Source organism: Canis lupus, chromosome 21 (genome assembly GCF_048164855.1).
Source record: "Canis lupus baileyi chromosome 21, mCanLup2.hap1, whole genome shotgun sequence".
Taxonomy (NCBI): Eukaryota; Metazoa; Chordata; class Mammalia; order Carnivora; family Canidae; genus Canis; species Canis lupus.
The window spans coordinates 39,664,028-39,689,882 of NC_132858.1; the positions used below are offsets into that span (position 1 = coordinate 39,664,028).

Below are 25,855 nucleotides of genomic sequence, written 5' to 3' on the forward strand. Positions count from 1 at the left end.
TCATTAACCGTGTGTCAGACTGGTCATGCCAGAATGTCTATCTAATTTTATCTAAATTATACTAATTAGAGGCATGTATTCTCACTTGTTATTTGAGGTAATGAGGTATGGTGGTTTTAAGCACATTACAAGTGAGAGCAGAGGTCAAGGAAGGCTTCAGAGAGGATACTGGATTTGAATTTTGGGTAGAAGGCAGAAGACAGGGCATGTGATTCTGCATAGAGAAGTGAGAGGTAAAAATTAATACAAAATGTTCGTAGAATACCAAAAGCACCGTAGAGAAATTATGTTTTAAGTGGTTACAGAAAATGAAACTGGAGAGGTTGATCAGAGCCAGGTGTTATAGGATGGTAAGGGGCCGGCTCTAAGCTTCAAATGAATCCATATGCTCTAGTTATTTGATTCTATTCACGTTCTGCTTTGTTCTAAGTAGAACTACTGATCAGGACGCCCGGGTGGCTCAGCAGTTGAGCGTCTGCCTTTGGCTCAGGGCATGATCCCGGTTCTGAGATCGAGTCCCACATCGGGCTCCTTATAAGGAGCTGCTTATTAGGAGCTGCTTCTGTCTCTGCCTCTGTGTATCTCTCATGAATAAATAAAGTCTTAAAAAAAATGGAACTACTGATCAAAACCACTCTGCCATGGAAAAATTATTTAATTTTATTAAAAAAATGAAGCCCCCCTCCAGCATTAATTTGCTATGACTCCATAAGTTGATAAATTCTAAAATTTATTTTTCAACTGGAACACCTGAAAGATCATTAATACTCACAAGATATGCTTCCAGAATCATCTTTGGGGTAAAAAGCTCAGCAACTGAAATTGATGCTCAGGTTTGAGTGACAGATATTTTAATAAGAAAAAGTTCTGAACTTTATGTAAAAATGGAAGAAGAATCTAGTGGTTTACCAGTCATTTCTTTTTCTGAAATGGTAACTTTAGTCAAAACACTACAGACATGATAAAGCTGCAAGTATTATGGGAGGGCTAGTCATGAAAAACAACAGTTTTCCACCCCTCTTCTCCCCAAGTCTAGCCCAACTTCTTGGAACTATTTTCTTAAAATTATTGTTTTTAGTTCCTCTGGCGGGTTTATTTTGAACTCTATGTCAGTATTTCTCAAAAAGAGTGCTGTTAGTATTCTGGGGGGACTTGTGTGGAACTGCCCTGTGTATTTAGCGCTTTTGTCCCTGACACTCAATGCTAGGAGCACCTTCAGTCACTTTGACACATTTCCAAATCTAAGTTTGGGAACTACTTCCTCAAAAAGTTAGAGCTATCCTATGACCCAGCACTTGCACTATGGGTATTTATCCAAAGGATACAAACATAGTGATCCAAAGGGGCACCTGCTCCCTAATGTTCACAGCAGCAATGTCCACAATAGCCAAACTATGGAAAGAGCCCAGATGTCCACTGACAGATGAATGGATAAAGATGTGGTGTGTGTATGTAATATATGTATATATATGTGTGTGTGTGTAATATGTGTGTATATATGTAATATATGTATATATATATTACATATATTACACACACACACAATGGAATATTAGCCATCAGAAAGGATGAAATCTTGCCATTTGTAATGATGTGGATGGAACCAGAGGGTATTATGCTAAGCAAAATACGTCTGTCAGAGAAAGACAAATAACCATATGATTTCACTTATATGTGGAATTTAAGAAACAATATGGATGAACATAGGGGAAGGGAAGTAAAAACAGAAAGGGAGGCAAACTCTAAGAGACTCTTAACTCTAGGAAACAGAGTTATTGGAGGGGAAGAGAAGGAGGAGACGGGCATTAAGGAGGGCACTTGATGTAATGAGCACTGGGTGCAATATGCAACTGATGAATCACTAAATTCTACCCCTGAAACTATAATACACTATATGTTAACTAAATTGAGTTTAAATTAAAAAATTCAAAAATACTAAAAAAAAAATAAAGATTGAGAATTACTATTCTGAGTAATAGAATGATATGGCTATTTTTTAAATCATGGAATTTAGGCATTATCTACGAATGCTTATCATTATAAATGAATATTTAAGTCTCCTTACTTCCCATTATTTTTGCTAGGTTTTTTTTTTTTTTTTTTTAAGATTTTATTTATTTATGAGAGACACACACACAGAGAGAGAGAGAGAGAGAGAGAGAGAGAGGCAGAGACACAGGCAGAGAGAGAAGCAGGCTCCATGCAGGGAGCCTGATGTGGGACTCGATCCCGGGACTCCAGGATCACGCCCTGGGCCGAAGGCAGGCACTAAACCGCTGAGCCACCCAGGGATCCCCTTTGCTAGGTTTTATTACTATTTCATTTTGTTTACTTATGGAACAAATACAGGCGAATTCAGTCTCTTACCCCCTTCTAGAATTTCTATTAGACATTGATTGGAACTTCTTGTATCATTGTGTTTTTTAAACCTCTGACATTTCTCATCTTTTTACTTCAATGAGCTGATTCCAGATAACTTTTCTCAGATTTGGCTTCCAATTCACTAATCTACCTTTGGCTCCAATATGTTATTTAGCTAGAATATTAATTTTTAAAAAATCAATGTTTGTATTTTTATTTCTATATCTTCTTTTTGAAATATGCTGGTCTTTTTTTCATAGTGTACTATTTTCCCTTTAGTCTTATATTCATCTCTTTAAAGTTTTTAACACACTTAATATTTTGTCCATTTATTTCCATTATCTTCTATTCTTGAGAATCTAACTCTTCTATTTGTTTTTTTGTTGATACTCCCTTATGGTTGTTGGCAGGTTTTTAAAATAATGAGCTCATATTAAATGGGAGGAGGGGTGGTTCCTTATCTCTTTAGGCCTGAGGCCATGTCTTCTTTCCAGGTCTGAATGTGTGACCCCATCCCTACACCCTAGGATCCAGATCCCACAGAGAGATGCCTATGGGTTGTGCTGAGCATGAGATTGCACATACTGCTCTTTAAAAACATTTTTCTGCATTCTTCTGGTACTCTTTATTTAAAATTCACTATATATTTAAACATTTAATTGTGTTTTAGCCTTTGTTTTTGTGAGTCTGTACCGAGGGGAGGTCCATAAAACTCAGCTTAATCAATCCTTCATGTTGCCAGAAGTTCCATTATTATAATTGTGTGCAAACTCCCCATCACTGGTTCTATCTAGTGAATGGAAGTCAAGTCATTCTTCTTGGAGCTCACTGACTATTTGACCTAATTTGTATTAATTTCTTTCTAAGTCTGGTTAGCATCTTTCAGTCCAGGATTTATTTTAATTGCACTTGAGGAGTTACACTTTTAACTCTCATTTTGCTGGAGCACATCCTTAGGTAATTGATTCAGGAAGTATACATCTAAGTAAAGGGTTAGAACCTTTGAATGTCTGAAATGTCTTCATTTCATGGATAATTTCATGGGCAATAGAATTTTAAGTTCAAAATACTTTTTCCTCATATTTTTTTATTTTTGAGAGACAGAGAGAGAGTGTGCGACCAAGGGTAGGAGCAGAGTGAGAGAGAATCTTAAGCTGGCTTCATGCTCAGCACAGAGCCCAATGTGGGGCTTGATCTCACGACCCTGAGATCATGACCTGAGCTGAGATCAAGAGTCTGATGCTTAATGCAGTTAGCCACCCAGGTGCCCCTTCCATCATAATTTCAAAGGCATGGCTTTATTACATTTTAGTATCCAGTTCATTGATGAGAAATTTTATGTCAATCTTAAGTGACTTTATATTCCCTTTTAGATACTAATTTTAGGAGCCTCTCTATATTCTTGGGACTCTGAAATTTTATAACAATTGTATGTTTGTATGGATGTTATTTTCCCAATCACTTGATAGATCCTTTTTGTCATACTTCTTAAGTACACAGATTTTTTTCCCTAGTATTTCTTTGTCAATCTCTTTCTCTCCATCTTTAAAAATTTTTTTCTTTCTAGAGCTCCAATAGGTTGATATTGGACTTACTGGTCTGCTCCTCATATGTTTTTTTTTATCTTTTCTAGCATATATATTCTCTGTCTCTATGACATTTAGTTGTATCTTTCAGGAGATTTCTTAAACTTTTTTTTTTTTAATTCTGGTATAGTTAATATTACTATGTTATATACTAGATTCCTTAAACTTTATCTTTTAGTCCTTCTAATTATTTTTATCATAGCAATCTTTTTTTTAAAAAAAGATTTTTTTTGGTCTGTTATTTTTCTTCTAAAAGAATTCTGTCTAAAAATAAAATAAAATAAAAGAATTCTGTCTTTGTGCATGGAAGTATCTCCTTAATCACTCTGAGGTTACTCAGATTTTTAAAAAACTATTTTGAATGACTGCCCTGAATGATCTCCCCTCTGGCATTAGTAACTATCATTTTTAATACTCCTTCATATGTCAGGTTATTCGTAGTTATATATTTATATTTACAAATCAAAGACTTCATTGACTTTTCTGGTTTTCCTCCATTATCATGTATCAAGTGTTTCCAGCATAGGACCCTTCCCTGAATGAAATGGTGATCAGGAGGCTATTGCACCAGAGTTGGCTCTGCTGAGTGCTTGTTTGACTTTAGGGTTTTTCGGGCAAGAACTGGTCTGTAGGCTAGGGCTCACCCTCTTTCCAAGAGCTAGGAAGAAAAAGGATTTATCTATAATACCAAACTCATATTAGAAGCACTGGTTCATTTTATTTAATGCACAAGAATTTCCATTAATCTCTCTGCTTTAATGCCTCTGCTCATCCCTGCTCTGTCCTTGCTGACTTCATGCCCAGAGCTTCTTTCTAGAAGATCACGCTCATTCCCACCGTGGTCCTTCTTGTGCTAATCTTTAGTTCTGTTTCACGGTTACTTTCCTCCAACCGTTTGTCTATCTCATTCTCTTCAGAGTTCTATTCTTTGCATAATTTTATAGCCTTTTAAAAAGAGTTACAGGATAAAGAGGCAAATGCTTGTGCTTAATCCTTCACTTACTTTTTTTTTTCATTTTGAAAATTGAGGTGTGTGCTAAGTTTATCAATCAAATGTATTTTTAATATAAAATGTATAGGGGGATCCCTGAGTGGCTCAGCGGTTTAGCACCTGCTTTTGGCCCAGGGCGCAATCCTGGAGTCCCGGGATCGAGTCCCGCATCGGGCTCCTGGCATGAGGCCTGCTTCTCCCTCCTCCTGTGTCTCTGCCTCTCTCTCTATGTCTATCATAAATAAATAAATCTTTAAAAAAAATAAAATGCATAGAAGTATGAGAAGGATTTGAGAGCATTTACTACCAAATTGTAAACAGAGGTTACATTTGGGTGGTGGAATAGTGGGTAACTTTATTTTTATTTTACTTTCTAGGATTCCCATAGTACACACTATTATTTTTGTGACAAATGTAATAAAAGCAAGTTGTAAGTGCTGATAGGAGTAAAAGGGACTTTTCTGTATCCTCTCAGGGGAGGTGTCTGCAAACACAGGAGACCCTTGGTGGAAGGGTGAGAGTCATGTCCAGAGGCCTCTCAGAACCCTAAGTTTGAGAATAGCACTGAGAGATGGATGTGGATATATATGCTGGTTGACCAATCTAAGCTATCAGGTCTGTTTTCATACTTCACTTATAACCCTGGAGGCAGGTACTATTTTTTCTGCTGCCAATTACACATATCAGGCCCCCTACAGATTCGCTCACCACTGATAGCTGAAACCAAAACCACTGAGAGTCTGCTGTGGGAATCATACAGGAGGGTCCAGGTAGGTAACGACAATGACTGAGGTGAACCAAGTGAGTCTGTGCCAATCTAGAGAGTGCATGCCAACCCAGCCCCTGCTGCATACTGGCTTCCATTTAAACATTTTCTTTATATTTAGGTTCAGTTTACATAGAGCAAACTGCACAAGTCAGTGTATTGTTTAATGAGTGCCACCATGCATTTCAGACTATTATGAATAGAACCTTTCTGTCACCCAGAAATTTTCCTCATGCTCCTAGTCAATCCCTAGTACATCCCTAAAATCATCAAAGATTAGTTTTGCCTATTCTATAACTTTATATAAAGATTCATTTATTTGAGAGCAAGCGAGCGAGCATGCACGCATGCAAACTGGGTGAGGGGGAGTGGGAGAGAGAGAAACTTAAGCAGGCTCTGTGCTGACTGTGAAGTCCAAAGTGGGGCTCGATCTCAGGACCCTGAGATCATGACCTGAGTGGAAACCAGGAGTCAGATGCTTACCTAGCTGCGCCACCCAAGTGCCCCATTCCAACACTTTATTTAATAGAACACCCAATTTTTAAAGAGAACTTGAAACTACGCTTTAATAAAACTTTATCAACTTTTAAATGTCAGAGGCCAACAGAGGAATTTATAAAACAATGTGCAGACCCAACAAAACACACAGGCTAAATTCAGCCTACCAGCAATGTGGCCCCTTTCTGCCTGGCCTACCATATAAAGCAAGATATATATTGCACAAACTTCTTAATTTTGCTCATGATTGTTGGCTTTGATAATCTACCCTACACTTTTTATTCTTTAGCAACTAATAGTGCGTTCTTTACGAAGGAAGGGAAACAGGGCATCTGGGTGGCTCAGTCGGGCATCTGCCTTCGGCTCAGGTTATGATCCCAGGATCTAGGGATCAAGACTGGTCTGGAGCTGCCTGTTCAGCAGGGGCACCTGTTTTTTCCTCTCCCTCTGCTCCTCCTCCTGCTTGTACTCCCACCCCTATCCAATCAATAAATCAATCTTAAAGAAAAAAAAAGGGAGAGCCTCATCTGCAGGGTAGCAAGCAAGCAAGGGGAAGGAATGGGAGACTCAATCCTACTCCATAGCCACCTTGGGAAGAAAGGAATCCCAAGGGAAGGAATGGGTAGAGGCTGATTGGTGAGGAAAAGAAAGCTGAAGACCACCCTGAGGGCAGGCGTAAGAAAGAAGAAACATTACAAAGCTGCCAGGATGTTGACAAAACAGTAAGCAGCCTCATCTTCCCATCACTTCATAAGCATCCCACCTGAAAAGGCCCCAAAAGACCCTTAAAGATGACTTTAGCCTCTCCCAAGCTCCTGCCCCACACCCCCCACTCTCCCAGATGGCCTGTCCTTCCCCTTCCCACCTTGCTTTAGCCACCTACCTCCCTGCCATGCTGTGTGCCAGGCACATGCCTGCCTCAGGCTCCTGTCCTAGAGCTGCTCAGAACCTTCTCCTTCACCACCTTCAGGCCTGGGCACACCATCATTTTCTCCAATGGAGCTTTCCCTAACTACCTGAAATTTTTTTTTTATTATTTTTTTTTATTCATGATAGTCACACAGAGAGAGAGAGAGAGAGAGAGAGGCAGAGACACAGGCAGAGGGAGAAGCAGGCTCCATGCACCGGGAGCCTGATGTGGGACTCGATCCCAGGTCTCCAGGATCGCGGCCTGGGCCAAAGGCAGGCGCTAAACCGCTGCGCCACCCAGGGATCCCAGCTAACTACCTGATTTTAAAAACTGCCCAGCTAGCTCCTTCACTGCCTTCTCCCGGCTTTATTTTCATCCAGAGCATGCATCGCCCTCTCACCCACACTGTATGTCACTTCATTGTCTGTCTTTGAGAATGAAAGCTATGTAAGGACAGGTACATAATAGGAATTTACAGGACATTTATTGAATGAATGGGTGAAATCAAGGAGGGAGGGAAGAAAGAAATGAAAACCCCTGCTAGCTTTGGAGACTGTTGTTAAGTGTTCAATCAGACAGGGACCAGTTAAGAAAATTTTATCTTTTCTAATTGTCTTGCAACATTTCCACTGGATATTCTTTTCTAATTATCTTGCAACATTTAATTGTTTTGAGGGAGTAAAGATTTAAAAAGCAAACTAATAAGAATCCTAGGGACCAGAGCAACCCTAAAAATACTTATTAACTTCAAAAACTAAGTTTGTGGGAGGAAAAAATGCTTAAGCACACAACTGAGCATTTGAGTTTAGTAATAATTTTTTTACTTAAAGTTTTAAGTTAAAGTTTTAAGTTAAAGTTATAAGGACAAAACCCATCTTTTCATAGTACATTTACTCCTGCCTCTTTTAAAAAAGATTTTTAGGGCAGCCCAGGTGGCTCAGTGGTTTGGTGCTGCCTTCAGCCCAGGGCCTAATCCTGGAGACCTGGGATCAAGTTCCACGTCCGGCTCCCTGCTGGAGCATGCTTCTCCCTCTGCCTGTGTCTCTGCTGCTCTCTCTGTGTGTCTCTCATTAATAAATAGATAAAATATTTTTAAAAAATAAAAAATAAGATTTTTAGATTTTTAGTAATCTCTACACCTAACATGGGGCTCAAACTCATAACCTTCAGATCAAGAGTCACATGCTCCACTGTCTGAGCCAACCAGGTGCCCCACATTTACTCTACCTTAATTTAAGAAGAAGGTAAAGAATAAATTATGAAATAACAAAATAGCATGTGCCTAATATTACTAAATATTTGAGAATAATGATCAGCAATAAGCATATGAAAATGAAGACAAGACTTTTTTTAATGGCAGGGATCCGGCTCAAGATAGATGGAGAGGTGGGAGCTAGCTGGTTCTGTTGGTCTGCATTAGGTCTTGGATACCAGGTAAGGGCAGTTCCTCTAAAACACAAAGGTAAAGAACTCTGGTGTCAGTAGCTTTCCTAGGTTAAGAAAAAAAAATATTCCTCAACCCAAGACACCATTTAGAATTAACTCAGGCCCTGGGATCGGTCAGTGCTGGATTAGACCAAGTGTGTTCAGGCTGCCAATTCACCTATAGAGACACCCCTCCATCCACCATGATTGGAAGATGGCAGGGAACATGCTGGAATCATGGGCCACAAGTCCATATTTTCCAACACATAGCAGGTGAAATACAATGATTTGCCTACGTTTTAGAAAGCCTGAAAATGAATCTGGAGCAGCTATAAGGCCAGCAGCAGAAAGAAGAGAAAGAAATCAAGGGCAGCTCCCTTGCAATCCATGGGCCCTCTTACCCTTGGTTCTATGTCTCCTCCTTAATGCCTTTCCATCTTTTGTCAACTCATGTCCGTTTCTCTTTTACTGATCTGACAGTCACACATACATACTGTTTTTTTCGTCTTCTAGGTGTTTTGGGATGTGAAGGGCAATAGGAGAAAAAAAGAGTAGGATAAACAGAAATGAATTTCATGGATTACAATTTAATAAGTTATATCTTTAAATCTGAGAATAATTTTCAAAGTGTTAACATCTACAGAATTAACAACATAATGGCAACAAGACCGGGTCCCAACGAATGACTAAGGTAAACAATATGCTCTTTTTTTTCCTATCCCAGTTCTGGTAACTGGATAGTCTACAACTACCTGAGAAGGTGCGAGGATCACCTTTTTTATCTTAGTTTGGACACAGAAGCTCACATTTCAGCAACGATCAAGGTCATCATCTTTATCCCTTGCTGACACTTTTCTCCCATACCCCTACCAGTCACAGATCACCTCTAGGAAAAAATTTCAACAGGCTATTGAACACTGGCATGGATACCCAGAGGAGAGAGACAATCGTCTCTGGGGACACTGAGGAACAGCTAGTCATCCTGGATGGGCAAAGTTACACCGAGTTCAGTCCATCACACGCACTGGGCACTAAGGACTCGCAAAGCACTGTGGGAATACTGAAGCAGTGAGAAGGCACAGCACCTTCCCTGAATGAACTGAAATGGCCCGGTGCAGACTGCTTCTTAGGAAGGCATATTTAGGCTTGGTTACCACTGAGTGTATGGAATCCTGGGCCAGGCTATGGAGACCAGGGATTTTGTGGGCCTGCTTTCTATCTTCAGGTGACATGATCTTAGAATCAGTTCTTGGTGAGTACTTAACCCAATGATTCTCAATCTTGGCAAGACATTAGTGTTTCCTGGTTGCGGGCGGGGGGTGGGGGGGCTGCTTTTAAAAAACAGAGATGTCTGGGCCTGCCCTAGTCCAATTTAAATCAGAATCTCTGATCCAGTTGCTTTCTTTTTTTTTTTTAATAAACTTTTCCTGTGATTCAAATGCATAGAATTATACAACTACTGATCCCATATGACACAGAAAAAAAAATTAATAAAAAAAATTAATCTCTAAAGAACTGACTTGTTACTTGTCCAAGATCAGACACCTAGTTACAGATACACCTTGGATTAAAACCATGGTCTCCACCAATTTACTCATCCAATTAACATCTATCAATGGCATTGTAAGGTTGGGACCAACCACCTAGCTGTCACTCAAGAATAAGGTAAGTCAAAGCTGCTTCATATCTAAGGATCAGTTAGGCTGGTCCTGATCTAAGTTAAAAGGAGAGGGTAAGCTGTGCTGCTTCTGGCAATCTCTCTCTTACCCTTTCCTTCCAAATAGTGGTGTACGATTCAGGACTCTGGAAATGTTAAGAAATCCTGTGCTCTGCATAAAATCTATCACTACCCATGACCTGCTTTCCCATTTTATTAGTTCTAGGGGGCCCTCTACCTACCCAAATCCAATGTGCAGCACAAAGGGCCGGGGACAGGTCCCCAGATGAGAGATCTGGTATAGTTCAGTGAAACCTTGATTAGTAGGGCTGAGAGCTGGAGAATGGAGAGCTCGCTCCTCGGCCCTAGGACAGAAGAAAGGGAAGGTAAGCCAGTGGTTGCTGGTTTGTTCTTTGAAGGAAGTGATGCCCAAAATGTTTCTTAATGTGGTCCATTCATTCCTAATGCCAACCAACTCTCTCCCAAGACACTACTGCTATCGCAGTGGTTTATATGGAATATGGTAGTTATGTAATACAAAATACACACACAAACACACATATACATGTCCTTCCCAAAGGTGAACACTGGTGTGTGTGTGTGTGTGTGTGTGTGAGAAGGCAAGTTCAAATTCTGAATTCAACCATTCCCATCCTGAGCAATTCATGGTTACAAAAGTCAGTATGTGAGAAACTGCTCTGAGTAGGGCATTGGTACCAGGAGAAGAATCTCAGAAGCACTTTTCTTGAGAAGAACAAGAAAAAAAAAATGAGATTCATGATGTTCAAGATAGAGGCTGATACTGATCAACTAAAAAATTAACAGGGCAACTCTTTCATCTTTTACAAATAATACAATTATTACTTTCTATTTACAGAGCACTTACTCAAAAGGCCAAGTATTTATTCCATTCCAAAGTAAATGAAGTTGTATCCACTCTGTGGATTTACCCATATCTTTGCTTCATTTCCATTTCCCTCTGACTGAATCACTGCCCCCGTCAAGGGAGGTCTTATTCCCCTGAAAGATATACAGCATTTTGTGTGTGTTTTTAAATATTTTATTTATTTATTTGAGAGACAGAGTGAGCATGGGAGAGAGCACATGAGCAGGGGCAGAGGGAAAAGCAGACCCCTGCTGAACAGGAAGCCCAACACTGGGCTCAATCCCAGGACCCCAGGGATCAGGACCTGAGCCGAAGGCAGATGCTTCACTGAGTCACCCAAGCACTCCAGATATGCAACATTTTGAATAGTGTATGTATTTTCTAGGAAAAAAGTCCTTAGCTTTGACAATATTAAAAAAAATCTGTCTCCTCCCCCAACCCCATTCCCTAATACAACTGTTTATGAGGGTGAAGCTAAAGAGAAGATGATGTAGTTGATGATTGCTGGTATCTACAATGAGTTTCTGAAATTGGAGATTTTCTGGAAGTGTCTTCCAAAAGAACTGAAGGATGTCATGAAATTGGATCTATCCTCCAAAAGGATGAACTTAGATAAAATATAATTTGGGAAGCACCAGAGGATTACATTTATCCATGCTGACTTTGTCTTCTTTTGTGCACAGCTGTACTAGTTTGAAACCAAAGGAAAATCATCTCCTAACTTTGTTGATTTTGACTTTATTAACTTGATGATAATGCAAACACTAGGGAAGATGGACATATCTTCTTATTTAGTTCTATCTCCTAGAAAATCTCTTATTTGGAATAAAATGCTAGAAAAACTACAAAATGATTAGGATATTAGGGGGACACACATGGCATTTAGGGTGAGATAAAAACTCAACTTGTTTTTCCCATATTTCAAGCTACATAACAAAGCTGCAGACATCAGAACAATATGGTATTGGCTGAAAAACAGACACACAGATCAACAAAACAGAGTAGAGAGCCTGGAAATAAACCCGCACATACGTGATCAGTTAATCTACAACAAAGGAGGCAAGAATATATAATGGGGGAAAAGACAGTCTCTTCAATAAATGATGCTGGGAAAACTGAGCAGCTACATGCAGAAGAATGAAACTGGACCACTGTCTCACACCACACACAATAAACTCAAAATTAAGGACCTAGATGTGTGGCCTGAAACCACAAGATTCCCAGGAGAAAACACATTAGGCCTGGAAAACTCAATTTTTAAAAATGATTTTATTTATTTATTCATGAGAGACACACAGAGAGGCAGAGACAGAGAGAGAAGCAGGTTCCCTGCAGGGAGCCCGATGTGGGACAGGGACTCTAGGGTCACGCCCTGGGCCGAAGGCAGACGCTCAAGCGCTGGGCCACCCAGGTGTCCCTCAACTGGTTTTGATTTAAATTGAAGACGCAGCACAAACCTGCGTCTACACCTGACAGGTGAGTCCACTGTTGTTGCTGTGGTTTTAATTGGAAAATTCTTCTATCTTCCATTCTTCTGCAGCGTTTAGCAAAGTGTCCCATACAGGGAAGGTGCTCGAATACTTGCTGGATTGAGGCAATTCTTCGGTATCGCTCATAAATTAATGAGCAACTTGTAACTCTGTATAGTTTCAGAGTAGTTAAAGAGAAAAAAAAAGAGATGCTACATCACAGGATTGGGCCTTGAGGTGTTCCCTAACAGACCAGAAGGCTTTCCAGCAGTGCACTTAAGATAGCAGGCAGAGCAACCTTACCTAGGCGGTCTTCCCTCGGAGCTTTTTTCTAATGCAAATTAGTCTGACTTTCTCTCCCGGGCCTCTGGCCTCCCACCTGAGTCTTCTGAACAAAGAAATACTACAGTCATTAGACGGACTGCCCGGCAAAAAGCGATTCCAAGTTTCATTTCAAATAGGCCTCTGCTTCCTGGGGCATACTTCAGCTTGCCCTCTATTTCCAAGCTTAACTTAAATTCTGGATATTATGTGCATTTTTAAAAATTTTATTTACTTATTCGAAAGAGAGAGAGGCCGAGACACAGGCAGAGGGAGGAGCAGGCTCCATGCACCGGCAGCCCGACGTGGGACTCGATCCCGGGTCTCCAGGATCACGCCCTGGGTCGAAGGCAGGCGCTTAACCGCTGGGCCACCAGGGCTGCCTTATTATGTGCATTTTTTAAAAAAAGATTTTATTTATTTATTCATGAGAGACACAGGGAGACAGAGGCAGAGGGAGGAGCAGGCTCTGTGCAGGGAGCCCGACGCGGGGCTCGATCCCAGCCACCCCCCCATCCCGCCCTGGGCCGACGGCGGCGCTGAGCCGCGGAGCCCCCGGGGTCCCTACACACTCGGTGCGCTTCTGGCTAAGGCACGGGCCTCCCGGTTCTCAGGGGGGAAACAGCTGAACCTCGGTGCTCTGCAGCCCCAACTACCATTTCTGCTACGAGCGCTCCCATCCACGGGGGACCAGCGCCAGACCCCGAAGCCACAACCCGCCCCCGCCCCGGCCCCCGCCCCCGCCCCGGCGGCCCTCCCTCCGCCCGCTCCCCCCGCTGCGCGCCCGCGACTCCCGAGCGCCGCTCTTTCCCGGCGTGTAAGGGGGCGCGGGCGGCGGTCGGGGGCGTCTACGAGGAAAGCCCGCGGACTGTAGGCGGCGGCCACTCGGTCGCCTCTTCAGCTTCAGGGAGACTGAGCGCCGCGGACAGACGGCGCGCCCCGCGGCCCGGCCCCCGCCGCCCCTCCTCCCGGCCCGCGCCCGCGCCCCCGCCCCCGGACGCCGCGCCCCTCGCGCGCACTCACCGGCCGGCGCTGCCCGGGGGAGCCCAGGGCCCAGCCGCCTCGACCCGCGCCTCAGCCTCCGCGCGCGGCTCTCGGAGGAGGCGCCGACCTGCTGTGCGGCCAGAACGCCTCGCGCGCCGCCCGCAGCCCGAGCCCGCCCCCGCCCCGCCCCCGCCCCGCCCCCTCCGCCCGGGCCCCGCCCCCTCCGCCCGGGCCCCGCCCCCTCCCGGGCCCCGCCCCCTCCCGGGCCCCGCCCCCTCCGCCCGGGGACCCCGCGAGCCCGACGGCTCCTGGCCGACGGCTGGAACTTCGGGGCGGGGCGTGCCTGGCGCTAGAAGCCGGGCTGTGGGCTCCCGCTGCTCCGGAGCGGCCGCCCCGCCTCCGCCTCCGCCTCCGCCGCCGCCGCCGCCTCCGCCTCCCGCTGGCCGCGCCCCCGCGGGGCCTCGTGCGGCACAGGGCGGCCCGGGGACGGCCGAGACGCCGCTTAGTCGTACCGCCGGGGAGCGTGGTCCCCGCGCGGCCACCCCGGCGACCCTGGGACTCACGGCCGGGGGCCGCGGAGACGCAGCGGGGCCGGCTCCCTCCCTAAGGCGCCGTGGCCGCCTGCCCTGAACACTTCCTCTCGCAGGAAGGCACAGATCCGTTCTTGAGCCATTCGAGTCAGAATGTACAAAACATCTTTAAAAAAGAAAAAGTAAAAAAGAAGCAAAGCAGGCGCGCCTTCCACTCGGGAGAAAGGCAGACACCGGGGGGCGGCGGCGGCGGCGAACCGGCCTCGTGTCTCGGGCCGGAGCCGGCGGCGGAGCGCTGCGTCCTGGACGGCGCGGCCCGGGCGCCCCCGCCCCGCCCCCGCCCCGCCCCCGGGAGCGTGCTCCTGCCGCTAGGTGGGGACGAGGCCCGGCTGCTCCCGCGGCGTCCCCCCGCCGAAGCCTCGGGCGCCTCTGCGCAGGCGGTCGGCTCGCTGCCCCGGACGCAGGGGCGCCGCAGCCCCCGCCCCAGCGGAGCCCCCCCCCCCCCGCAGGGGCCGACCCTCGTCTGCGCCCCGCTCCGCGCGGGGGCCCCATCTTCACGGAGACCCGGATCCCGGGCCGAGGACCGACCGCGGGCCCCTGTCCTCACAGAAGGGCGTCCGCAGGGGGCACTGGGTTCCTGCGACAGGGCTGCTGGTGTTCCTTACACATTGGACACTTGGCCTTGCCCATCGTAGCAGGTCCTCTTGTCACCTGCGTGTCTGGGAGCCCAGGACAAGCTATGAGGCAGATTCCAGTCACCTGGGGGTCTTGTTAAAAAGCAGATTCTGGGATCCCTGGGTGGCTCAGCGGTTGAGCGCCTGCCTTGGGTCCAGGGCGTGATCCTGGAGCCCCGGGGTCGAGTCCCGCACCGGGCTCCCTGCATGGAGCCTGCTTTTCCCTCTGCCTGTGTCTCTGCCTCTCTCTCTCTCTCTCTCTCTCTCATGAATAAATAAATAAAAAATAAATAAAATCTTAAAACAAAAAACAACCTGGATTCTAATTCAGTGGGCCTGGAACGGGGGCTGACATAAGCCCTAGGTCGAGCTGATTATTTATTTATCTATCTATCTATCTATCTATCTATCTATCTATTTATTTATTTATTTATTTATTTATTTATTTTTATTAGGTGCTGATGTATTTAAAATTTTTTGAATTTAAAAAGAGCACAAGCGTGGGGAGGGGCAGGGGCAGAGGGAGATGGAGAGGCAGAAGCTCAAGCGGACTCCCAGATGAGCACCCAGCCCTGGCAGGGGCTCCATCTCACCATCCTGAGACAATGACCCGAGCCAGAATGAAGGGTAGGACATTCACCCCCTGAGCCCCCCAGTGCCCCCGTTGTGCTTTGGGAAATAGCACCGGGTTGCCTGCTGTCACAACGCTTGTCTTAGACACTATGTGGCCGACCCTGGGAGCAAGGAGCACTTTGCTCTCTCCTAGAGTTTACAGCCTAGCAGGAGAGGAGACACTTTACTCAATCACATTAAGAAAAGTGTAACTGCGAATTTGGAAACTCTCAAGGCGAGCAGAGCAAAGCCAGACGCGTGACCACAGGTCAATACAGAATCCAATCCAGATCCGGATGGTGTGGATTGTCCCCCGAAACAGGCAGAGGTGACACGGGGAGGAGCTGGCAGGTGCCGGGGCCCTGTAGGTGTGAGCAGCGCAGCTCCAGGGGGGAGGAGCAGGGGTGGGGGCACAGAGGGCCGTGGAGCTGGCCACTGTGGATGGAGCTCGCAGAGTGGGGGAGCACGAGGTAAAGCTGGAGAGGAAGGCGCGGCCAGACTTGTGAGCCCTGGTGGGTCAGATGCTGAGTTTAGGTTTGGGGAACCCTTTGAAGAGTTGGAGCAGGAGGGGTCATGATCATAGGTGCACGCTGAAAAAGGATCAATCCAGTCACTGCTTGAAGAATGGGTTGCAAGGGACCAAAACGGACGTAGAGGACGGTCAGGTGCTGGTTACTGTAATAATCCAAGTGGAAGAGGCCTAGTCTGTCAAGGAGACCAGGATAACACAGAACAGTAAGAGGAAACCTAGAAGGAGAGGCCAAGACCACGGCCAGATCCTAGAAGAACTGGAGAGATTACGGCCTCCCTGGGGGTCTTGTGTCTTCTCTCAGCATCCGTGCAACAGTGGGAAGCTGACCCGGGCGGGGGCTTGCAAACAGGGTAAAGTCTCAGGCTCTTCCCGGTTCCTGCCAGTAAGTTTTCTGAGAAGGCAGGATGGGATTGAACTCAGAGCAGTAGGGGAGAATTTGTCTTAGATTGGGAACGGGAGAGGGGCGCCTGGGGGGCTTGGCGGTTGAGCATCTGCCTTTGGCTCAGTATGTGATCCTGGGGTCCTGAGATCGAGTCCTGCATCGGGCTCCCTGCAGGGAGCCTGCTTCTCCCTCTGCCTGTGTCTCTGCCTCTCTCTGTGTGTCTCTCATGAAGGAAAAAAAAATTGGGACTGGGACAATGATTAAGGTTTTTCTCTTTATCAGCGGTTTTTTTAATAAGGATTTTTTTGATTTTTCATGAGAGACACAGAGAGAAGGAGAGGCAGAGACACAGGCAGAGGGAGAAGCAGGCTTCATGCAGGGAGCCCAATGTGGGACTCGATCCCAGATCTCCAGGGTCACGCCCTGGACTGAAGGCAGCACTAAACTGCTGAGCCACCCAGGCTGTCCTTTATCAGCAGTTTAAAAAAAACTTTTTTTTAGGGATTTTATTTATTTGGTAGAGAGAGCACAAGCAAGGAGAGCGGCAGAGGGAGATGGAGAAGCAGGACTCCGCTGATGGAGTCCCATGCAGGACTCGATCCCAGGACCACAGGATCATGACGTGAGCCCAAGGCAGATGCTTGAGCAGCTGAGCCTCAGAGGTGCCCCATACTAGCAGTTTTTATCCACTTAATTATGTATGATATGCAGCAGAGCGCTTTTCTTTGCGCTTACCCTGTTTAAAGTTTGCTGTGCCTTTTGGATCTATAGATTGATAGATTTTGTCAAATTTAGAAGCATTTTAGTTATTAGCTCTTCATATCAATAGTTCATTTCTGTGTGAAGGTGCCTGGTTTCTGTATCTTACTGTATTGGATACAGATTGGTGTTTCTGACCCGTCTTACTGAAAAGTCTGGCAGTTCCAGATAATGTCTATGATGTTTCTCAGCTTTCAAAACTGTGTACATTTGGAATGTGTTGTGATTCATTTTCCTTTTCTAAATAAATATATAAATATAATGGTACCTAATTTTGCATTTATAACTTTGAGTTCTTTCTTTAGGATTATTTATTTATTTGAGAACAAGAGAGAGAACACAGAGGGAGAGGCTAAGGGAGAAGCAGACTCCTTGCTGAGTGGGGAGCCCGATGTGGAGCTTGATCCCAGGACCCTGAGATCATAACCTGAGCAGAAGGCAGATGCTGACCCCACTGAGCCACCCAGGTGCCCCTTGAGTTCCTTCTCTTAAACAGAGGTACATCAAATTGTATAAGCTTCAAGCCCATAAAACCTAGCCCTGCCCGGGTCACTAGCAGCATGGAGGTAATAAGGATTTGAGAAGAAAGTGACCTCCAAGGATTAGAGATAATGTATTGATATAATTGTCTATTTCCTTCTCTTTTTTTAATTTTAATTTTAATTTCAAAAAAATTTTTTAATTGTCTATTTCTGGCTTACACGGTGCTTGAACATCTCTTTATTTGAAGATCAGGTTCATTTTCTTGATCATAAAGGCTCTTGATTATAAGAGGCAAGGGAGGGAAGCTACTCCACTGGAGGTACTTAAAGTATCAAAAAGCAAGTGTTTGTATGAACTAAGGGTTTGGAACGGGTGCAGCGGACTGGCCTGTAGGTCCGGGCTTACAGGCTCTCCACTCCATCAGAGTGGAAGACTTTAACGGCATTTTTGCCAAAACATCGCCTCGGTCACCTGAACAAATAACCTGAAATTTCACCACTGAAGCACTCCTTCTTTTGGCTCTTGAAGCTTTTCTTTTCTTTCTGAACAGAATTTGTTGTGTGACTTACCACGATACGTCTGCCTTCCCTGATGGTAACATCTATCCTGTGCTAACTTCCACCTAAGTTAGTTTACTGGCCCTATTACGAGGCAGTATTTCCTGCACACAGTTCTGTGCCTTTTTATTATTCACACATATATCCATATATTATTCTTCCAGTACTCTTTCCATAAAAAAGTCATGTTTTCAGACGCAGCTTCCTCTTTCTGTGCTGCACCGACATGATTTCTAGACAGTGGATGCAGACCCCGAGATCGCGTAATGAGGCCCCCAGGCAGTGGCCGACTTCCCCACGACTGCGTGCTCTCTGTGTCTATAGAGAGAGCATCAATCTCCATCAGGTTGTATTAAAAAAAACTGTAAAAATTCATTCCTAATAAGTACCCAAAGGACTAAATGGAAGATGCAGTAAGATGACAAAGCCCTCACACCTCTGAACTGGAAGTCTTTTCTGAATTTTCCGAATTTTAATAATTCTTTCCCTGCACGATAAATAAACTCATGGTTGCTTTTGCATTCACTACTGTATTTTGTAGGTGAGGCAGTTTGTAGTTACTCTGGAGAAGCGTGAATCCTTAGTACAGTTCTTTTCAGATGATTTAAAATTAGACCTCAGCTGTTGTCCCAGATCTACCCATGAATTCCAGTGTCCCAGCTTCCTTCGTCAACTGACTCCGACCGCTCTCCATCCCCTGGTCAGGATGGATTTATCCAAAGGTCATGTGCCCAAAGCCCCCCAGCAGCTTCCTGGTGCCTCTGAATTAAAGCTGAAGTTCCTTGGTGTGAGAAATTGCTTCCTCTCCCTGGCTCCCGGCTCCCCCCACCCCACCAAGTACTAGTCTCCCGCACTCTCTCTGGGTTGCTCCCCAGATGCCCCCTCCACAAATTCAAGAGAGCTGAGACCCCCCCCCCCCGCCCCCGAAGGATCCAGGCTCGTTTCTACCTTTGTATTTCCTGCACACATTGCTCATTCTTAGAATAGGTCTCCCCAGTGAATCTGCCTGACAAATCCTATTGATTCTTTACTATTCTTGCTGTAACACTCAGGTCTTCCCATGAAAATGGAGAATAAGACAAAAAATACTTTTGTATGCACACAACTCTTTCACAGCTGAATATTTTGCTGTATCTTATTCTGACTTTTAAAAAAAGAAAGAAAACATTTTAGATAGAGTTGACGTCTTCTACATGCCCCTCTCTGATCTTACTCCCCTGCCTGGGGAAACCACTGTCATGAATTTGTATTTACTATTCCCACACATGCTCTTGCATTTTTGCTGCATATGCATGTATTTCGTAAGCAGCAAGTAGTACAGTTGACCCTTGAACAACATGGGGGTGGGGGTATCAACCCCAGTGGAGCTGAAAATCTGAGTATAACTTTTGGGTCCCCCCAAAACTTTACTACTAGCCTATTGTTACTGCCTTACCCATAACATAACCAATCGATTAACACGTTTTGTATGTTTTAGATCTTATATATTGTATTTTTATAATAAAGTAAGCCAGAGAAAAGAACATGTTATTAAGATCATCAGTACAGTACAGTACAGTAACGTACTGTATTTACCCAAAAAAACTACATGTAAGTGGACCCACACAGTTCAAACCCATGTTGTTCACGGGTCAACAATATTTGTTTGCAAAGTTGAAAAATCAGATAAATGGCATCGTGCTATATAATTCTGCAGCTTGTTTTGTTGTTATTGTTAATGGGCATGTTCACTTTAACACCATAAAGTATTATATAAATAAATCACAATTTATCCATTTTCTTGTTGATGGACACTTGGCTTTTGATTATTTGCAATTACAATCAATGCTGCTGCGAACATTCTTGCACACATCTCTCTGTGTATACATGTGAGAGTTTTCCTGTGATAAATATCTAGAAGTAGCTGCATTATGCTGCATGTACGTTCAACCTCACTGATATCGTAACATATTCAGTGTTACTGATATCACACTGCTCTCTACAGAGATTTGTATTAGCTACATTTTCTTCTTCTCTTTTTTAATATATATGTATATATATATATATATATTTTTTTTTTTAAGTAATCCCAACACCCAATGTAGGGCTCGAACTTACAACTGGAGATCAAGAGTCACATGCTCTACTGACTGAGCCCGCCTAGTGCCCCCTTATTTTCTATATTCTTGATGCCCTCACATCTGCAGCCTTACTGAGATTGCCCCTCCAAGGGCTAGCAAACAACTCTCCAAGGATTACGCCTTTCACATGCCAATGAACCAATGGACTGCCCTTCCTTGAAATGCTTCCTTCTGCTAGCTCTTAAGTTTCAGGAGGCAATATTCCTCTGCCCTAATCATCCCAGGGCCTTAGAAACAGTCCCTAATCCCCAGAGCCTGCAGAAGTGATTCTAAGTAGCCAATTGTGAGTGTGCTTACCTTGCCTTGCCTTCCTCTCCCAGGGAGACACAATAGAGGCTCAAGCCCATGCTTTTCCCTCATCCTTTCTGCCTCTTTGCCGACCCTAGTGATGCCCCGTGACCACTGTGTGGTCGCGCATGCCCCCTCCTCTTGGGAACTGTGTGAAACAAACTATCTTTTCAATGGCAATTGTATCCTGACCTGCTGGTCTCACCAGGCATGGAAAATAATAAAACCTACATTTTAAAAACAAGGTTGTACCAATGTAAACCAGCAAGGTATGAGAGTTCCTTCCAGCACCACTATGTTTGGGTTGATTTTGCCTCCTTGGTTAGGTATGGCATCATTGTTGTTTTAAATGATGTTTCCACGGTTGTTAGTGAGATTGAACACCTTAATCTTTTGCCATTTCAGTTTTTTCCTTCAGTGAATTTTCATCCCTATTCTTTGTGATTTAAAGAAAATTACATTATTACCTTTTAAAAAAAAGATTTTATCATTTTTTAAAAGTAATCTCTACGCCCAGCGTGGGGCTTGAACTCACAACCTTGAGATCAGGGGTGCATGCTCCACCAACTGAGCCAGATGGGTGCCCCCCAAATTATGTCATTACCTTCCATTATCTATTTGTGTGAGTTCTTTATATTTTCTAGAGTCCAGTCCTTTATTGATTGCATATTGTGGCTTTATCATCTCCTATTCAGTGGCTGGTTTTTAAACTTTGTGGTCTCTTCTGTTATGCAGAAGCTCGAGAAATGAATCCAAACTACAGACCAATTACCCTATAATCTTTTCTTATGGTTTGTCTGTTTTATGCCATGTTTAAGAAAATCCATTCTTCTCATGATCCCACATGATATTCTCTTCTAAAAGTTGTAAAGTTTCACTTCTGCCATTTATGTCTTTAATCTAACTGGGGTTTATTTTTTTTAAAAGATCTTATTTATTTATTCATGAGAGACACACAGAGAGAGGCAGAGACACAGGCAGAGGGAGAAGCAGGCTCCCTGCGGGGAGCCCGACGTGGGACTAGATCCCAGGACCCCAGGATCATGACCTGAGCCAAAGGCAGATGCTCAACCACTGCGCTACCCAGGTGCCTTAAGGGGGTTTATTTTTGTGTAATGATATGTCTAGGGATTTAGTTTTGTTTTTTCACTTGAAAAACAAATTGTCTTAGTACCACTTGTTGACTAGGCCATCCTTTCTCCGCTTCTGACAATGAAAGCTACTACGAGTAAGAAAGGCTGATGGGAGCTAATTGTGTGAGCAAGCTGATCTGGCTGGTTCATTACAGAATTCCTCAAAATTCAGTCCATATGTCTTTTTTCAAGAGAAGAATCCTTCAGTGTTCTGTCTGGATGATAGAGGCCCGATTCCAGGATTCGGGGAGTTGAAAGATTCGGGGAGTTGAAAGGGTGGTGTGGTGAGGGAGAGAAGGTCTTGCCCTTCAACTGCTAGGCTTTTGCTTAATACCTTAAAAAAAAATACTACACTTATCCTGCTTCCTGAAATCTCTACATCTTTTTCAACCTCTCCGATTCAAGATATCCAAAAAATAAACCTGTCCCTTGCCAGGATGGGAAAGATAGTTTCCTGTTGATGTTGGGATGAATGAAATCGTTCCTTATTCAGAATTTTAACCACTACCCTTATTTTTATCCTCTTGCCTATTCCTTGCTTCCAGAGGCAGTTTTCTCTCCAGTTTCTACATCGTCTGTGTTCTGTGATGTAACTCCCTTCCCTGTAGACAGTTGAGTGTTAGCTTCTTACAGTATGATTATTTACCGCAGGTCCATTCACACTTTTCATTTTCCAAAAGTTTGTTGGCATCAATTATGTTTGTCTCCATCCTATAGTTTGTCCTTTTATGGTTTTATATCATTTAAAATTTTCTAATCATTGTTTAATTTGGATATTGGGACTTAGTCTATTTCCTTTTTTTTTCTTTACTCCATTGGTGGTTTATTATTTTTTTTCTATTTGGTTATACATTATGTTTAGAAATGCTGTTCATTTTTATATATTGATCTTGTTTCTAGCAACTTCAACTTATTAATTTCCATGCTTTTATCTTCAGAGTTCCTTGGGCTTCTGATGAAGATAAGTTTATCAACTGCAACTAAGGAGAGTTTTATCTCCTCTTTTTAAAGTCTTGTATCTCTTATTTCTTCTTCTTGTTTTATTGCCATTGCTATAGCTTCCAATATTAGTTAAGCATGCTTCAAGTCCTACTCTAACTGCCTACATTTTCAAATTAAATAAGCCAATTACATGTAAGTCCCCACTTACACTATTAAAATTTTGAGGAGATGGACTGGTAGGGAGTTCAACCCTGTTCTGATGGTAGGAAGACAGGTGGAGGGGAGCACTATAAAATATCTTAGCCCTAGTCGCCTGGTAGCTCTATGGCACACACCCAAGACTTGGAAAGACAGGCTTTGAGAAAAATTCAACCCCTTCTACCAACTAGAAAATGAACCAAATATGCCATCAAATGGTAAACCAGCAGCAGACAATTTGTGAACCAAGAAAAGAGAATCAACAATTAAGATACAATGGTTACAAACATTCGTGAGCCAAGTACTGCAATTAATTATAAAATATATAATATGTTAAATTAGGCAGAGAAAAGAAGGCCTTGTAGCTCAAAAGCAATGATTCACAATGGATTTGATACTGACTCAAAATACATTTTAGCTCAACTTCTCAGAGGGATCATCCTTTATCCTTTTCCTGTTCAATGAGAATTACTACTGCCTTCTATTATTCTATTATGCAGATATTTTTTTATCCTCTGGGAAATCACACATTCAACAGTATTGATATACTTTTTATTTTGTAGACATTAGAAGCAGGGAAAATGCCTCAATGGCCATTTTTATTGTCAACATGTAACACAGTGCCTGTCACATAGCAAGCAATCAACAAATACTTGCTGAATGAATGCATGCGTTCTTACTATAAACCAGGCATTATGTTAGCAGCTAATGAAATTCTCAGGAATTCAATAATTTTCAGAATTCTTTATTGACTTTTCTTGGTGTAATTACAGAGTGATTAATAGAAAAAGCTGAATGAGAGAAACATAGCTACACTGAGAGTGTGGCTTCATAATTGTTATTAACAATGACGAAACAACACAGTGAATATATTTGACACCTTCCTTTCCCAAACTGATCGGGCTTACAAATCCTACACAAGATTTAATTAAAAATGAATAAAGACAAATGAGTCTCAAATGGCTTATGGACATAATTTTTATTTAAGCATGGGCTTTTAGCTTGGTTCACCCTAGAGTACAACCTTTCAGTTAGGTTAAAGAAGAGTTCAGGGCTACAGGGCCATTATACTGTTGCTGGTGTTAGCACAACTTCTTCAGAAGGAATGAGTATGACCCACAGGAAAAACAGTCCACGAAGAGAACACAATGAGAACATCCACTGTTTTACAAATCACTCTGTTACCACAGACACGAAATGGCAGTTACTGTTAGTAAATCAGCCACAGAACACTTTAAAAAACCCTTAGACAAGGAGATGGGAACTTTGTGGGAGATAGGGTTTTCATCCACAATTTTTAAGTAGAAAATATTTCAAGGTCAAGCATTTTTCTTATCCACAAAACAACGCTAAACCAACATACATTTTAAGGAGTATATTAAAGGAGATACAATATCTTTACAACTATCTTCTTGAGTAGGTATCTCGATGAATTTTCTGCAGAATAGAAGTAGCCCGAAATTCAGCAGCAAAATATTGCAACAAAACAAGTAAATACAGTGTCAATGTATTATACTGTAGAAGAGAATACATAAAAGAACAAACAATGATAATTTAATCATATAAAACATGATACAGAGCTGAAATACAGTCCACTTAAATAGCTTTGTGACCAAGAAGGTGAAATTCTGTACTAAATGCCATTTTAAACATAAAATCTCTTAAATTTTTGTGCTTAAACTTTTTTTTCTGTTAAACTATTTCTTATTTTCCATACTGCCACTGTAACTGATATTACAACAGATCACAATTTTCACGGACACAGCAACATGAAGACATTTACTTATGAGAAAATAAGTCACTTGTCATTAGTTCACAGTGTGGGAAAGTGGTATACACTCGGTCTTGAGAAGGGCTTCCAGTTAGTCACCAAGTCCTTCATAGAATTTTCCTGATACCAGATGCAGTGCGTGATTTAAAAGAACGGGAAGCAACACATCACATGTTGGAAGGAAAAATAAAATTTTTGATTCTTCAGGGGTATCGTCTAAGTGACCTTCGTCTTCTGTTGTAGAAGTGCCTGAGCCCATGTTGTCGTGAAAAATTCATCATGTAATTTTGTTTGCGAGTGCTGTTGGGATCAGAAAGGATAGAGGTGGGGAGGCAAAGGAGAAAGAGCATGTAAGTCCCATCATTGAAAGTGCAATCTCATCTACATTCTAAGTTACCCTGATAGTTACTGGAAAATTTTCATGGTTAATAGGTCATGCTAACATTGCTACCCCAGGACAGAATAACTCAAGGTTGACACCTGTCTTCACTGCCTTTGGCCTTGAGGAAATCCCCTTCTTTTCAGTAGTGATCTCCAACCAGAAAAAAAAAAAAAAAAAAGGTAAGTTCTCTTGATCCACAGTGGAAGTAGATGGGAATTATTTTGGCTCTTTGAATTATATTCTTGAACTTTTACATTTACTTGGGTGGATTTCATTTGAGAGGAAGTGTGTGCTATACCCATTACCTTATTTAGACACGTCTCTAACAAGTAGGAAACATCATTTGATTCCTTTAGCAAACATTCTCATTTAAAGCTTAAAAGGCAAAAACAAAGTTGTTAGCTGAACCAGGCTGCCCTTCCTGTTTCATTAGACTTGGGCAAAATAAAGTAAGTTTTTCTCATGGCCTTCTACAAACAGTAAGCATCTGGGGCCTATAAACACGGTCTCATGGAAAAGAGACTCCACTGGAGAAATTATCACAAAATACTAAGAAGATGTAATTAATTGTATAATTGTGTGCATGTCATATATATTTCCTCCACATATGTACATACATATGCATACATACATATGTG

At 43.2% G+C, this 25,855-nt stretch overlaps 2 protein-coding genes across 8 annotated transcripts in view; both read right to left on the bottom strand.

Annotated features, from left to right (window-relative positions):
• The window catches only part of SLC26A5 (solute carrier family 26 member 5), a 61,227-nt gene extending 47,215 nt beyond the window's left edge, over window positions 1-14,012 (bottom strand). For 2 of the 6 annotated variants that reach the window (XM_072791476.1, XM_072791471.1), the window contains exons 1-2: window positions 13,894-14,012; window positions 10,437-10,559 (exon numbers count right to left, since the gene is read on the bottom strand). The gene's annotated coding sequence lies outside the window, so the exon portion shown is untranslated. Of the gene's footprint in view, window positions 1-8,938; window positions 9,042-10,436; window positions 10,560-12,852; window positions 12,938-13,893 lie in introns of those variants that run through there. The other 4 variants (XM_072791474.1, XM_072791473.1, XM_072791472.1 and 1 more) reach the window with 3 other exon arrangements.
• Window positions 14,013-24,024: 10,012 nt separating this feature from the next.
• Window positions 24,025-25,855, bottom strand: part of RELN (reelin) — a 498,553-nt gene continuing 496,722 nt past the window's right edge. For both annotated transcript variants that reach the window (XR_012014160.1, XM_072791484.1), the window contains one exon: window positions 24,025-25,135. Coding sequence is in view for 1 of the 2 variants with exons in the window: in XM_072791484.1 (XP_072647585.1) it covers window positions 25,039-25,135 (97 nt within the window). In the remaining variant the exon portion in view is untranslated. The remainder of the gene's footprint in view (window positions 25,136-25,855) is intronic.